The 17102-nt window shown below is 34.4% G+C and overlaps 2 protein-coding genes across 2 annotated transcripts in view; one reads left to right on the top strand and one right to left on the bottom strand.

Moving 5' to 3' along the window:
- The window catches only part of LOC149807270 (uncharacterized), a 55995-nt gene extending 53991 nt beyond the window's left edge, over nucleotides 1-2004 (bottom strand). The window contains exon 1 of the mRNA XM_089964275.1: nucleotides 1832-2004. Coding sequence (XP_089820401.1) covers nucleotides 1832-1897 — 66 coding nt within the window. The 5' untranslated portion in view covers nucleotides 1898-2004. The remainder of the gene's footprint in view (nucleotides 1-1831) is intronic.
- Nucleotides 2005-13261: 11257 nt separating this feature from the next.
- Nucleotides 13262-17102, top strand: part of LOC149807269 (serine palmitoyltransferase 1-like) — a 103376-nt gene continuing 99535 nt past the window's right edge. The window contains exon 1 of the mRNA XM_089964262.1: nucleotides 13262-13356. Coding sequence (XP_089820388.1) covers nucleotides 13300-13356 — 57 coding nt within the window. The 5' untranslated portion in view covers nucleotides 13262-13299. The remainder of the gene's footprint in view (nucleotides 13357-17102) is intronic.

Here is a 17102-nt window from a genome sequence, read left to right as displayed (position 1 = left end):
ATTTCAGACTGGACACCGCCTGTACATGTATACTAAGTGAGGTTCCCATTGGGCATGTCGAAAAAAGTCTAATTTGCATAAAAAACTTTGGTCATGCTGATGAAATGTCAAAATTTATTTGAAAGACTAGTAAATTATTAATATTTATCGCCATGTATGCCCCTTAACATATTAAGTTCATCTACTAATCATACTTCTATCAAACTTTGTGCACAAAGAGAAGCATGTGACCTATGAATGAGGAAAATTGCATGGGTTGCTAGAGTGCTCAAATGGCTTTAACATATATGTGATTCTAAATTACTGTTTTGGATACTTATGTGCAGTACAGAAATCAGTAAAAACCAGTCTAATGGGTACTGGAACTTCTAGCAATTCTTCCAACTGGTGCAGTGATGCATGGCCATGAAATGGAATTAAGGCTAGCGTGTATACATGACATGCTCTCAACTGATTACTGTTGTAATCTGATGAGTTTAGGCCAGATGTGGGATGGTTTTTAAGTGATGTTGTTGTGATCTGGATTTTTAATGTAGCTTTAACAATGTTTCACTCATATCGCTACGATGTCTGCAGTGTGGCAGTTTATAGTGATGTCTAGCACTGGGGCATCATACTGCAGACATGTAGCATGATGTCCCACCCAGTCACATTATCCTGACACCAGGCCGACCAGTCCTAACACTAGTATCATATGAGGCTGTTTAGAGTCTTTGATTAAAAAATGTCTGTCCTTTTGAGTTGAGATAAAAAGGAAAGACAGATTAAAAAAGATTTTGGCAAAAACACTTAAGTAAATATTTTATACTTTTTTTAGGTCTTATTTAATTGCTGTTGTGTTGTTTAAGAGGTTTCAAGTTAAAGTTTTTTGAATAATAATTAAGCTAGTGTAATGAAACACTTCAAAAGTGTAAAATGAAACTGTATAAATCTATACATGCTAATGAACATAAATGCTCCTGATTCAATGTTTGATAGAGCAATTAGACAATAGTTGGCCTCAGACCTGGATGAAAACATTGCTTTAAGTGAATTTGTTTGAGATCCAAATACAAGTCTATTTAATATGATTTTGTTTTTATCTTTTCACATCTGAAGTGAGCAAATGCAGCATTGTGTGACAAATAATATTTTTTAAAAAGGTGTGATTCTGGGTATAGGGGAATGAGAGCCTGGGCTTGAAGAATTTGAGTCAGGATTTATGGTTTATTTAAAGTCACCAGCTCTAGGCCTGGGTCTACATTTTCTTCTTCTTTGAGCACTGACTAATAGTATTACTACCATGTGATCCAGTCATGGGTTAACAGAATTTAGAACAAAAGAAAGATCTGATGAAAATGATCAGACATAAGTAGTTAATTCTTATTCTGTCCGTCTAAATATATGTATTATGATAACCTCAAGCTCTCCATAGAAATGCTGAAAATCTGCTATCTACTCCTAAACTCTCTTGACAGAGTATTGTTTAAATCCCCGTTTCCACTCACCATTCTCAGCCTGAGATGTAAGAAATTATGTTGAGGTGATAAGCTTTTTGTTACGCGATACACTTGGACCCTGCACCTCCAAATAACTGACCAACCACATTTAAGCAATAAAAATAGATTTGAACTTTAACAAATAATTTTAAAAATGTTTACAATCAAATGTATTAGTAGTTTTCACATTGCTTTTTTGTTTGAACTTTTACATAATAAAAAAAAAAATATGGGATAGGTATCAAGGACAAATCAATTTATTAAGAAGAGCTCGTGAACAATTACATGATCATACATGTCATCCCTGTGACATTCTTACAGAGTTATTGCCGTTGGTACCAACTGTAACTCACCTTTACACGAGACAAATTTGCATCCGTTTCTCTAAGGACAGAAGAAAACTTGTTTTCCCAACTCATATCTTGCAAATCTGCAGATCTTGAACTGGTTCTTTTTACTACATCTCAGAACAAAGGTTGGATGGTAGACGGCCGACTTTATTTGAAGTCAAGCAAGCCATTGATAGGCGTACTCTGTAATGGATTGAGAAGAATTAAAATGATCTTATCCTTCGTGTTCCGGAATACAACTCTTTCGCATGATAAAATCAAGACAACTAGATTTTTTTAAAACATTATTATTTAGAATATATACACACATGCTAAAGCAAATTCAAGCATAAGCTATAATGAACTTTATTCTACAGACTATTAAACATTATTTCATTAAGGACTCAAAAAGTTTTCAACATCGCAAACTTGTTTACAAATAAGTCCTTTTGCATACATAAAAAAGATCACTCACGTGACATTCGAAACAAAGTCTGGGTAGGAGAAATACAGAGACATATCATGGATTGGGATATTCTGCTCAAATTGAGCAAAAGATTTGAAAAATACTGCCTAAGTTTTATAAATTTTTAGCCTTATTTATCACTGTCTTTTACTGTTTCCATGTCTTTGTCTTTTGCCACCGGGTGAGGTAACTAGATGAAGCCCATATATCTCATCCGTGAAACCCCTAGTACACGGCTCATCATAAATAGTGTAGCGACACGTATACATTTCTCATACAGTGACCGAGGCGTATACATTAAATTACATACAGTAGCACACACACACACACACAGGTTTTAACGTCAAAGTGGGTTCTGTGACAGATATCTCTGAAATTGGAGTCCCATGTTTCTTATTGTAGTATCTATAAAATACAGTCAAATATAACAAAAACCTGGCCTTTCGAAATTAGACTCATACTGTTGCGTGTTTAGGCTGTCATAAACAGTAACAAGAAAAAGATGAAGACAATAAGCTTTGCAAATTTTAATAAATAATTTATTTACCTAGAAAAACAAGGTAAAAATGAAAAATAGAACGTACGGTTCTAAGAATCAAATCCAAAATTAATCCAAGAATAACCCAAGAATGAAAAATCCTAGCGATAAAATGTTCTAATGAATTTGAGTTTTGAGTCACGACGAAAATCCAAAATGGAAGGCGATGACGTATACTGCAACCAGTATAGTACTGATGTGTCTACAGTTCTTTGTTGAATTACAAAATATAATATTCCAGTTTTGAATTCCGAATAAAATTTCAGTAAATGTCTTTGTCCAAGAATTCTATATGAGCACTTAAATATTCCCAGGGAAAATAACCAATCTCTTAGAATCCAAATAATTTGAAGAAAAATTAAAATTAAACTTCAACTGGTCACAACAACAAAAAACACCTTATGTTCTATTGTTCAGAAGCCAGACTGACTAAATTCTGTATATAAAAAGGTTATACACCAATTTAAGGAGCAAAACTGATTCCCGTATGAGGGTCACGTGATCACTTTCTAGAAACTATTTACATGTTTAAGGTCACGTAGTCCTAGTACAGCCTCGATTTCACCCTATAAATCCCACAATATTTTTTTTTGTTTTACAAAAAAGTTGTTTACTGATTCTGTGTCGAGACCAGGAACTAGGTCAGCATTAAGATACAAAGTTCTAATATTAGGTGTTTACAAAAAAAAACAAAAAAAAAAACAGTCAGGTCAAACTAGTTTCTGGAAAATGTCAGATTCCAGGAAACTAAATTACATCACTATAACATGTAATGGAATATAAAAAAAAATTAAAACTAACAAACAAACAATTAAATAAAATCAAATTTAAATTAAATCAAATATACATAAGAACAATTAACTTTTATAAAATAATAGCTCTTGACAATTTTGACAGTAGTCCTGGGAATTGGTGACTCGGAAGTCACCAATCACGTGATAACCTCTCGCACCTGAAATGGGGTCCCAAAACACTCACTTGAAACTGGGGTGGTGAAGAAAAATTAGCCCCTTACCCGTGATGATATTGATTGATAGCACAACCCTCTCTCGTGTGGCAATTTTGAATTTCACAGTAGAAATGGGATATGGCTGTTACCAATTGTCGGTATGTGTCTAAAGTGTATGCAGGTTTGCACATTTTAATGACCAGTTGACATCAGACTGACATATCGTCCATTAGTATCAAAATACTTGATTTATCGGACTAGCTAAAATCTTAACCACTTTGCTGACGGTTGTAAATGTAAATTGTTGTGGTTTTTTTTTCTTCATCCATTTGTATATTTTTGTGATCAAAAAGAGGGGCTGGACCCTTTTCGCGCCGTTTTTTAATGAAGGTCGTAAAATATTGATAAAAGAACTAGTGTTTCAAACCTTGTTTCGGAAAAATTCATACTGGAACACGCCGATTAGTCTGCGATAACGGGTGCCATTATTATTGACTGTTTAACGCAATATAAAGCGTCATAACTGCCTAGAAAGTAATTTTTGTAATTTTAACTATTATACCTACATTACCTTATAAGATAATACGAATACATGTATTTTTCAAATATCCGATTGAACACCAAATAAGAAAAAATATTTATGTTACTTCCACGAAGATCCAATTGTACGGCACATTAAAGTATATAACTATCATGTAAAACGAAAGAAGAATCTCTCTCTCTCTCTCTCTCTCTCTCTCTCTCTCTCTCTCTATATATATATATATATATATATATATATATATATATATATATATATATATATATATATATATATATATATATATATATATATATATATAACGACACAAATAATAGACAATAACATTAAAATCTGAATGTGCTTTTATTGACCATACATAAAAATAATAATAATAATAATAATAATAATAATAATAATATTATTATTATTATTATTATTATTATTATTATTGTACACGTTATAACAGTAATTGAAATTTTTCATGTCAGTATCATACATATTTCTATATATTGTCACCTGTTCAGCGTTCGATTGGATATGCCCAAGTATTAATGTATAATGTCGTGTAGGTATAATGATTAGGCGGTGATGATGCTTTTTATTGCTATTATACAGTTTGTTGGATAGCACCTGTTTTGTCGCAGATCGGTCCTTATGTTCCATAACTTGCCTTGAATTCGAATATTGTGTAAATGTTACAAACCCTCTAAGGACGAGAAATAGTCGAAACCCTCTGTTTTATCAAATTTGCATATGAATGAAAATCACGTGTATTAACAACGTTCATCACTTTTGGACTTGCTGAGTTTGTTTAATTGGTCAGCAAAACACAGACATTAGCAGACTGGTCAAATATTAGATGTGAAACAGCGATATGGTTTAACAATAAAAAAAAATATTAACCAAACCTTTAACAAAATTGTCGAAACAGCCGAGAAAATTTAAGTTTCTCCAGCAAAAAGGCACTTTGATAGCATGTTTTTTTTAAATGCAGCATTGAATATGGTACATATGATAGATATGATAGATATGTTTACATTCATTTCGACATTAAGCTTTTGCTTAGAATAGAGTGAACAGAAAAACAATATATATATATATATATATATATATATATATATATATATATATATACCCTAATTTCATTTAGCATAGTATCAGCAACATAACGAATCTGTTCAATGAAGAGTTCTCTTTTTGTTACATACTTATCGCACAAAATGCAACTGTACTGAGATTGTAATTTCTCTGACAATTCGTGAAATTATTAACAGGTGGAAATTTTAACTCCATATTAAAGCCGAAAACGTTGACAGACATCTAGAAACTATGTATAAAATCCCACGTGTAATTCTTGTTACCTAACAGGATTGTTTGGCATACAGCTACAGTCACAGTCCCTTATCCAAGCCAATTTGTTCACAATTTGCGGTTTCATATTTTGTGTGTCCAAGTTTTGAAATTATAAAGGTATTTTTTGAATGTTTACCCAGAAATGTATTATCTCTAGGCTACACGTCACATACCAAACCCATACTTCTAGATTAATAGCCATAGCCACAAATGAAGGTTAAGTGCCACAGTAAGAAGTTTTCGTGTCTATCATAATTACATACATTACCGTAGAACCCCTAAAGATGTACATGCTCACTCACACATAATACAAACAAATTAAATTGCAGATCAGTTGGTAAAACGTCATACTCGTATTCCAAAGGTCGGCTGTTTCCGAGTCGGCTGTTTCCGATATCAAAAGTCGGCTGCTTCCGATATATCCTTGGCAAGGGCATTTCGCCGACTTTTAATGTGATAAAAGTGCTACTAAACCAACCAATCAATAACAAGAAGAAAAAAATTGTTAAAAGGCGAGCGGAGACTCGACAACCTGCGTATGTATACAATAAACAGTTCATGAGAATCGTATCTTCCTCCTCTAACCTTGCAGTACAAAGGCAGCTTCTTAGTTACGAGCAGTTCTGTCCAGGACCCAGATCAATCTACAAAGCCTAAAATACTACAGCTTATAGAAAAACATGCAGAACATGTAACAAGAACCAGGTACGGGGGCAGAGCCTGAGTGCCTTCCGTCCCGTGTAAAATGAACGCTAAAGAACCTGAACTTAGCCCTGGAAACGGTTTTCATTACAATTAGATAGTTAAAATTATGCCCTAAAAACCTTTAAAATGCGGTGGTTTTGTCCCAGTGAGTTTGCCAACTTGTTTTTATCCCCCCCCCCAATCATATTTCTAGATAAGCGAACTAAATTCAGAGCACCATCTCGTAGATGCCACGCGGTATAATTTGAAAATTGAACATGGCGTTTTTGTAATACGACAGAGAATGAATTTCATTTTCTATTCAAATATCAGTGTTACATGGGATACAGACTCAAGTATAGACCTTTAATATTACTAGAGACAGCCAAATATGGCACATTTATAAATTTTTCAAGTATTAATCACATCATATTAAATTTAGGCTTTTATTTTAAGATCTTTTTAAATTCTCAACAAATTATTTTGAAATTGGCACCAACATCATTCAATGAATTTACTGAACATTTTTTTAAAAAGTGCCCCTTTCTTACCCAATCTCAATCAATTTTCGTAAAAGGTATAGTTCGATTTTTGTAAAATTTGTTGCTTTAACTGTTTGTTGCTAGTAATGTACTCACCTTTTGTCTTCTTTTTATGTGACTGTATTTTGCTGCCTTTCTTGTTGTTGTTGTTGTTTTCTCCAGTTTGTTAGTTCGTTTGTGGCAATTAACAAATATTAAAAAATTGAAACGATTCATAATCTGGCGCGTACGTGTAAATTTTTCATTACGATTCGTGTTATTTTGTGATTTGAAGATATGTATTATTTTAGCCAACTGCAAAATGCATATATTATTTCTTTGTTTATATATAACCTCAACTGTAAAATCAGATAATTTCAAACCATTTGTCTGGCAAAAACCATTTTCAGACATCAAAGTCAAAGTTATGTTCGTATCACGACGGGTGTCAGACTATCTTGAGTGTCCGTCATAACTACACTCTGGCATCTCATCTCCGTCCACGTGGGTTCGAGTCTCGGATTCGGGTATGTGAGAAAGCTTGACTGTAGCATCCTGTGGGTCGCTGGTTTTTCCCGAGCTTTCCTCCACTATTTATATTAAGTATACTGGTCGCCATGTGCCGCCTATCGTGTGCTGAAAAATGGCGTTTAACACTTAACAGCAAAGCACTCTAATCCTAGCTTAGTCCTTCCGTCATGAAACCTGGTTAAAGTTTACACTGCCACGCCCAAGTGATCCTATCTACACTGATACAAACATTTTCAGACATCAAAGTCTCTATTATAAACTGCCGGTACATCCTACCTAAACTAACGTCGTTGATCGTCTTTTATCGGTCATGTATATCTAGCTATGTATTATATATAGTAGTAACAATACATACCGTTGCGGCTTTGATTAAAATAGAAGTATTTGCGGATAGAACAATACGAAAGTAAAAATCAGTCAAGTAACCAAAACACACGAGTTTGTTTATTTATTATTCAGTAGTAAACAAACAAACAAAGAAGGCCAATAAAATAAACTTGATTGTGTAAATCGTCACAGATTAACTATTTAGCAAGTAATAACATCAAAAGCAACATTTATCATCGTGGAAATTGAATAGAGAGATGCGATCGGGATGAAAATTTTAACCTAAAGAAGTCAAAATGTTTCAAGTGTATATGATTAAATCTCTTCTCACAGCTTAGACATAGAGAGAAAACATTGAATGTGATGTTTTGCGCGTTATATCACAAACACGAATCAAAGAATACTTCTGTAAGCAAAGGTGTACAATTTGTGTTAAAAGTCAGGCCTTATGGACCATACGAGATGTTATGAACATATACATTCCCAAAAAGACGAAACAGTTGCAGAATGCAGCACTTTTGTTCCCTTATGCAACAAAGGGCCAGACAAGGCAAGATATGAAGAATACCACAATGCCTATCAGTAATATACCTTTTCTCTAGTCTAGCACTAGTTCTAAACCACCTATACGATCGGGCGAGTTGTATCATTATGGGGAATTTGAACCTTTGTTACTGATACGGGTAAAAGTCTTCTGTACCCCATGACTCTACCCTCGAATCACGCTCGATCTCATGATTTATGCGAGTGCGCGCGAGCCCGCGATGCAAAGCTACCAAGAGGTTCCCTTCCAAAGTCATGTGGCTAGAAGACATTAACCTGGTTTAGTAACCAAACAAACGACTATGAAACCATACGATCGATGATTATTGTTCCTAATCCCGCAACCATACGAGTGTAGCCTTATAAGTGAAATTCTTATAAGGAGCTTCAGTACCGCCATTTATAAGCACTGTACTAGTTTTTGGTCGCTAACTCCCCGGTTCCGTGTCTATGCGCGGAGTTGATGATTTTCCATTTCGACAAGCACAATTTCAAACTCAGCCATTCTAATATTTTTATCGTCAATTGCCAGCTAGTACTGTTGTATTGAGACTGCTTTATGTCGCCGCGAGAAGTTTCAAATACATACATATTCTCGTATGCAGTCAAATTCAACACGATAAATGTCTGATGATGAGTCATGAAAAAAAATTGGACGAATATTTGGATGACTCTTGGGGTCTCATCTCGGAAGAAGCAGTATTGCATCAGTGGAATAAAGACTTGCGTGATCATTCTTCCCCTCCATTGACTGCTCTGAAAATCCGTCGCATCGAATCTCTCTTGGCACATACTACGGAGGCAAAGCCAAGAGACGTTTACTTGACAGAGATTTTCAAGCAAAAAGTCAGAATTGAATTGATGACTTATCATTACCTGTGAAACAAGAAAAAAAAAATGGATACCTTGGAACTTTATTACCTTTTGAAAAACAGTTCGCACAACACTTCTTGGAATCCTGTCGTGTGCGCTAAATATGAACTGTCTCATCGCAAACCTAAAGACCATCAAGCTTATGTCATCAACACGGACGGCAGTCATCTCCCAGGAACCCACTGGGTAGCCGTCAACTTTCCCCACGATGCCTATGTGGAGTGTTTTCATTAGTATGGATTACCACCTTTGGAATACGACATCATTGACTTTATGAGAAGAAATGTCCAGACGACACGATTCAATAATGTGAAATTACAAGGCACAGATTCCATGGTGTGTGGACAATATTGTGTGTATTTTCTTCATCAACGCATTCTTGAGTATCCCTTAGAACATTTAGTGACTTATTTCGATCGTGACTCTTCTAGAAAAGATGACAAAGTAGATCGATAGTTTTGTGACCATTATGGATATCTCTTGTCTTTATCTAGGAAACGTAGTGTAAATCAATGGCCAAATGACCTCAATCAGCGGAAGACTGACTTGTCTTCACAACGTTGTTAACCTTGTCAAAAAGAGTTTGTTTGATATTGTATGACTTGTTGGTTAATTGTTGGTTGAATACAAAATGTTCTCTTTTGAAAAAAGTGTTTCTGGTTTGTTTTAAAAATGAACACTGAATACATTATCTTTGACTTCTCTCTCTAACCCTCACCATAAGCTATAGCGTTCCTACCCAAAATATTGTAGGGATGTTTTCTATCGCGTCCGCGCTTGAGCAAAGTAAAGCGGTGCAGTCTCCAGTCTGACCATCCATTGTTGACTCGTCAACCTATGCAGATGACTTCAAGACTAACAAAGATGAACGAAACCCACGTTAATTTACATCGTGTCAGGCAAAACCTGATACCCTTGCCTGAAGAGATAGAAAATGTCAGGGTGGTAAAAGTGGCCCAAGATCTGATAGAAGAGGTCTTCATATATCAAATCAAGAAGGAGCAAGAAGAGTGGGCCGAGAAGTATAGACTTCAGAAGCAGAGACAGCAGCAGCATCAGCGGCACCAGCAATGGTCAGACAAAGGCTTTGTGGACTGTCGTGTAGACACGAATGTGTTCCCTTTCTGCTACTGCAGAAGCAGGCCCTATTCTGTCGGAAAGTCAGCAGTCAGACGGGGACGCAATCTTAGACAATGAAATCGAAAAATTGAGAAAGGAAAAAATAGGAGATTGAGGTAAAGGAAGAAGAAGAGGAGAAGAAAGAGGAGAAGAAAAAGAAGAATATAGTGGAGAAAAAAAGATGTTGTTGGAGGAGAAGACGAGAAGACAGAAATTAGAAGACAAAGAAGAAGAAACCCCAAGGCCCTTTTAAGAGCCACTCCATTGCCTCGAAACGATTTACTCTCTTGCCTACACAATTTTTTAGTCGAATTTTTGTGTGTGTGTAACATAGATTGATGTTCATCAATCTATGTTTGTGTCATAAGTCTATCTCTCTCTCTCTCTATGTCTCTCATCATGTCTCTAACCACGTCTCTCTGTCTATGTCTCTCTGTTTATGTCTCATTGCCACTACATAATGCGTATTCAGGTTACCCCCTTGCCACACTGTTCCGCCCGAGTAATGTGTGCCACTTGCAACATTTTTGCCAGTGCCCAATACCGTGACGTCACCCCTGTTTCCATTCCTCTTGTCCCTATACAGACCCAACCTATATTAAACTTTCCCTTGTCCCGCTATAGGCCTAACCATGTTAAATTTCCCCATGTTAAATCCCACTGTCTATCTTAACACAGAAGTTCCATTATCCCTAATGCGCTCTTTAATAAGAGCTAGCAAAGTCATCAAACGCCAGTTTTTAGTGCTTATAATGTATTTTGCTTATTTTGTCCAACTTATGAATGCTACATAAATACAAAATAAGGGGGCATTATTTGAAATTTGACCTAATAAAGCATTTGCAGATTTGTAGCTTAGTGTTAGTGGACATATAGTGTTAAGATGTTGCAAGACGTTTATTTGTCTTGATGTTTTTTTAATGAATCTCACTTGTGTGGTTAAAAAAATAAAGCTGAGAATCAATATCTACTCCAAAGAGTTTCACAGCATCCCCACATGGTATTTCATGGTTTTCTATAGTGATATTGGTTGCTTTTGCCAAGAATAATAGCCTGGAATTGAGGGTTGGCTTTCATACTAGTTGCTGCCAACCAGTTATTATTTTGCTCTCATTTTGTAGAAAAGATATTAAATTATTTGGATCTTTATGTATGCAAGATATGAAATTGTCATCAACGTAATTATATAGTGTTGTTTGTTTTGTGAAGCTGAATGTTTCATTTATAAAGATATTAAATATAAGAGGTCCTTGTATTGAGCATTGGGGTACGCCTTTGGGGGTTATATTCTAGTTACTATTCCTTGTTTAACGCGTTTTTTCCAGTTATAGAAATAGTTTTCAATGAGTTTGATCAATGTTCAAGGCTGTAATATTGTCGATGACGAGGCTGTGCGGAAGGCTGTCGAATGCCTTTGATAGCTCCATTGCATCCACACTGGAGCCATTTTCCACTGCGTCTCTCCAGTTCTAAGTAGAGCTGTTTGACATTCATGCCATTTTCTAAAAGCAACTACATTGCAGGATGACAGCACGTGCTCTAAAGTTGCAAGTCTCCCAAAAGGTTTACAGCTGCGTCATTATTTAGTCTTCTTGTTTTTAGATTTCTTGGTGTAGGAGAACATCATACGCTGAGCGTAAGAGGAAGCTGATTTTCACTCCAACATAGTTTTCTGGACCTCACACCTCCTCTGCGTAACCAATGCTTCTGCTCACTCATGATGACAGCTTTGACGTGCCTGCCTTCCTCCTCTGCAAGACATACTTCCTTTTGGATACTGGCACGTTTCTCGTTGATGTTTGCTGCTTGGCGCGCATGGCTTGTCAAATCTCCCATCCCAAACTTATTGTTGCTACTGTGCCTACCATGTTGCTGTGTCTCGGCCTGAATTCTGCTTTTTCGACAGCCTTGCAGCCACCCACTTTCTACCTCTCCGCACCTCTACTACTGCATCTCTCACCTTCTCATCTGCACTGTATTTCAACATCATCTATGAATGTATCCAACAAAAACGTACTTTTACCATATATAACATAGCTAATGCAAATCCTACTTAACAGTTCTTTTTCTATGAAAGTATTACACTATTGTCTTTGAAAGTTGCAATTTTACCCAACCAAGTAAAAAAAATGCATTCCTAATTATTTAAACATTGATAAGTTTTTTTAAAACTTATATTTTTACTTTTTATTTGTGGGTAGTGGGAAGAATGATAGAAAAAATAGAAAATAAAACCTTTCTCCCGATACTTCATGTATCTTGTCCTGTACAATATGTCATTAAATATTGCATTTTCAAATCATACTTTCAAGAGATATATGTTTTACGTACCCATATTGTTAGCCATTTTTTAAATGGTTCAAGTCCTAAATATGATATATATTTCAATATCATTTATTTTCTAAAATTTTATTATTTTAATTTTTGAGAAGAATACTCTAATAAAATAAAAATCATTATAAGAACAGCGTTAGAATAGCAGAGTTAAGTGTCTCTTGCAATTTTCTCAATAAATTTCCTTTTATTTTTTTCATCGGCCCGATAAAGCTTCTACACAAATTGCATCTACGACAGTGTAATGGGAGTAAAACATGGAAAGTGCGTGAAAACACATGACTTAACAGGAAAACTATTCGACAGTGGGTTACCTGGTTAAAACTTAAGCATGCATAGGAAACTGTGGGAAAACGTATCGCTGACATTTTACTTGCATGCTTGAGTACAAGGACTTATATCTGAAATAAAGTTAACGGAATAAATCGGAATGGTTTATATTTCTCAAAAGGTCAAGGTCAGTGATAAAGATGCATGACAGTGACTACCTTGCGCATTTCATCTAGCACACTTAATATTATACATTTTCGGTGTTTTATTCACAAGAACTTGACATTAATACCGATCAGTGATTAGTAATTTTAAGACAATAATGTTGGATAATCGTATACACTGCTCATAGTGTTTAAATCCCTGTGGTACAAAGGTAGCTCGAGAACAGCAGATTCGAGCACGTCCTCAAGTTTCTCGCAGTTGCTGCCCTTGACTCCTCTTAGAGGTATCTAGCCGAAATGGCGATCGTTCCAGCCACTTGGGATATGTATGAAATGTTTCAGGCCATTTTTCAGGTTGAGTCATATTTTGAAATAGCTAATGTGACTGTCTGGTAAATTTAAAGCTTCGTAGATGATGTACATTAAATAGGAAATGGAAGAGGTGTATTTACTGGATGATTCTAGGACTACTGTATAGGATAAATCAATTTGATAATCCATCAGTCTATCTACGTCTGATGTTCAGGACCTTTTGTTGACCTATTCATAGGCGTTTCATAGGTTATTCTGGTCAAAGGACTTTGTACAGGATATAGTTTTAGAAATATTTGATACGGCTTTCTGTCTTGCTTAAACATCAAATAAATGATTTAACACGATTTACAATTTTCAGCCCCTTTTGACTGACGTGCCAATTTGAATTGTCTTCCCAGTGACCTGTAATTATCTTTAACATGCGTAAGATTTGTTTGTTGGTCACTTCTGGTGCTAATTAGCAGCTGTAGTTCACAACGCTTATACCATACAGTGACCCATAATAATAAATCAATTAAATTTAACATGTTAAGTGTTGTGGAAAAGCAGATTTGTCATGAAAATTGGTTGTAGCCTAGGACTATCGTTGTTTTTATATAAAAAAAATTAATTGTCACAAAAAAAGTTAAATCTGTGTCCCCCACAAAGAAAAATATCTGACAGGCATTTTTCCTGTGCTGTATGTTCATTGACTGCATCCATGACATAAAAGGCAGAGAATTTCTAATCTTGTGCCAAAATTGGAATGGGGAACTGTTTGAAAACTGTGGTCTAAATTAGCCAAATACTCTTATTCAGGATGTCAGCTTCATGACAAAGACTGTCAAACCCAGTTTAATCATACTAAACCAAGCATCTAAAATTAAGTTTTTATGTCTGCAAAAACATTTATTGATGTCTTTTTATGATTCTTTGTTAAGTTGAATTTAAAATAAATTTAAAAAAAAAAAATTATTTTTGGGTCAGAAATTGAGTATTTGGCATAATAAATATAATATTTGTTTTCTGTTTTCAGTGTTTGGTGTTTAATTGACTTTATGCCCTTTATTGGTTAGATCTATGATTATGCAGTCCACCTCAAAAATTAATTTGAATAGTAAAAATCTTGCATATATTCCAAGTCAGTTCAAGTTATTACATCCATTCTGGTCTCATCTAGTGTTTTTCTATAACAGGAAAACAGCCCCTCCCAAATTGATTTGACTATTTCATTCCCAATATTTTGGGTCTTTTTAATTGTTTTTGTTCCCAGATGGGTAAAAGAAATTTCCAGATTAATAATTTGAACCCATAACATCTAGGAAATGCTTAGAGGTTATATCCAAATTGAAGTTTGTGCATTTTCTTTGTTTATCATCAGCCTAGTTGCAAATCTGTATCGTCGCAGCCCTGGGATGAGTACATAGTAAAGTTTTACTTTTTCATGTACATGGTGAGATTTTTGTTTGTTTTATTTTTATGGGTTTTAATAACACATTGAACACATTATTGGTTATATCATTCAGAGGAAATGGGTTAAGTGACTTTTCCAAGGACATACTGAGTCAGTACATGGCGAGAATATGTAATGAAATGTGAAAGTGTACATACCATATATTGAAGTAGGGCTTGTAAATCTTTGAATGTGCTGCCCAGCAAGGCAGCTGTTGTGTTATGTTTAAGACCAAATGTGTGCCTATAACTTTAGTAATTAATACATTGACATATACGTTGTAACAGTGTGATCAACTGAGACTGCTATAGCATTTTGTTGTAATCATGGATCTGAAGAAGACGGATAATGAAAATCACAGGTCTTGCACTGCATCCTTTAGATATTTTGTTGTTAAAAAGGTGGAGGAAGCATTAATTAGAGTGGGTTTATTAACTAAGGAATATTTGGTAATTATTTTCCTTGAATTAGAAAGGAATGACTGACAGATGAATTTGGAGTCAGGTTGTTAACTTGATTTGGCAAAATTTGTTATAAGGTGCCCATAATTATCCCATGCATTTGTTTGGTCATTATAGTTTCCTGAAGTGTTTAAACAGTATAATGAGAAATAAAATAACAAGACTAGAAGTGTTAAACTTATCTCCATGATTATAATTGAATGATTGGGTGTGTAGTAAGCTATTAGATCAGTCAAACTATATTGTGTGTTGGCACATCAGCCTATACTGGATATTTGGAACACAATATGCCTTACCTAGGTCATAATTAAGAATAGAAATATACTAGCAACAAGAACTAGTTTGATTATCAGCCTCCAAGTCCTGGTAATGTAAAACTTGACTATTTGGAGTTTATTGAAAATTTCCATTAATTAATTATTATGAATTTTAGGATCCCTGTTTTGGAGATATATGTTTCAGACTCAAAATATTTCCATTTATATTTACATGTACTTCACTTTGTTTAAATCCCAATTATATGATTTGCCTAATTATTCATCTTAAAATTTAGCATGCTGTGTTTTCTTTAGCAAGTGAAATAACACAACACACATTCCTTCTGAACCAAAAAGAGGATGACCGTTACCTTTTGGTAATAAATGCTTGTACACTGCCAGTACTTAGGCAGTATAGCTTCTCATCATGAAAAGCTAACAATATTCTACTGCATCGATATCTCGCACACAGTGGGGTCCAAAAACCTAGACTGCACTTTAAGCAAAGACACACTTTACAGAAGACCTCAAAAAAATAAAGTATGGGTGCATTCACTGCAGGACATAGAGAAAATCTGGGTGGGTGCTTGGTAACTGTGCTGCTTAATTTCTGAATACTTGTTTTATAATCACATTGGGAATAATTGTCTATAAAGAAGATTTTATACCATTATTTTCAAGTTATCCAACAACATTTATTTTCTTAGCGGTTTCTACAGCCATCATGTGTATCCAGGAAAATTGTGTAAATCATCACTGCGTTTTGTCGTTGTTGATTCACAATAAAACAGGATTCTTTCTTTTTGAAAACTATGGACAATTTATTTCATGAAAGAACAGTCCACATTGAAAACTTTATTTTATTTTTATTCTTCTGTTAGTAAAATATTGATGCCATGTTTTCATTGCAAGTAATAGTGAGACTTCTCAGGCTTGAGGAAATCTCTGAGTGCCAATTCAGTAATATTAAGTTCACTGTAAACTCTTGAACTCATTTCTCCATAATGAACTGTATCTGTGAAACAGAACTTTTTATTCCAAAAGTACTCATTTCTTTTGGTTGCCATGTCATCTTTGATCACATTTGTGAATGAGCATGCTGTTTGATATGATCACATTTGTAAATGAGTATGCTAACTTAAGGTACATGTAGTTTGATTCTATTACATTTGTATGTTAATTTAAGGTAGTTTAATTCTATTACATTTGTATGTTAATTTAAGGTGGTTTAATTCTATTACATTTGTATGCTAATTTAAGGTAGTTTAATTCTATTACATTTTATGCTAATTTAAGGTAGTTTAATTCTATTACATTTGTATGTTAATTTAAGATAGTTTAATTCTATTACATTTTATGCTAATTTAAGGTAGTTTAATTCTATTACATTTGTATGCTAATTTAAGGTAGTTTGATTCTATTACATTTGTATGTTAATTTAAGGTAGTTTAATTCTATTACATTTTATGCTAATTTAAGGTAGTTTAATTCTATTACATTTGTATGCTAATTTAAGGTAGTTTGATTCTATTACATTTGTATGTTAATTTAAGGTAGTTTAATTCTATTACATTTTATGCTAATTTAAGGTAGTTTAATTCTGTTACATTTGTATGCTAATTTAAGGTAGTTTAA

This window comes from Sinohyriopsis cumingii, chromosome 1 (assembly GCF_028554795.1).
Source record: "Sinohyriopsis cumingii isolate HCF-2022 chromosome 1, ASM2855479v2, whole genome shotgun sequence".
NCBI lineage: Eukaryota > Metazoa > Mollusca > Bivalvia > Unionida > Unionidae > Sinohyriopsis > Sinohyriopsis cumingii.
This window is presented reverse-complemented; position numbering and strand designations above follow the sequence as displayed.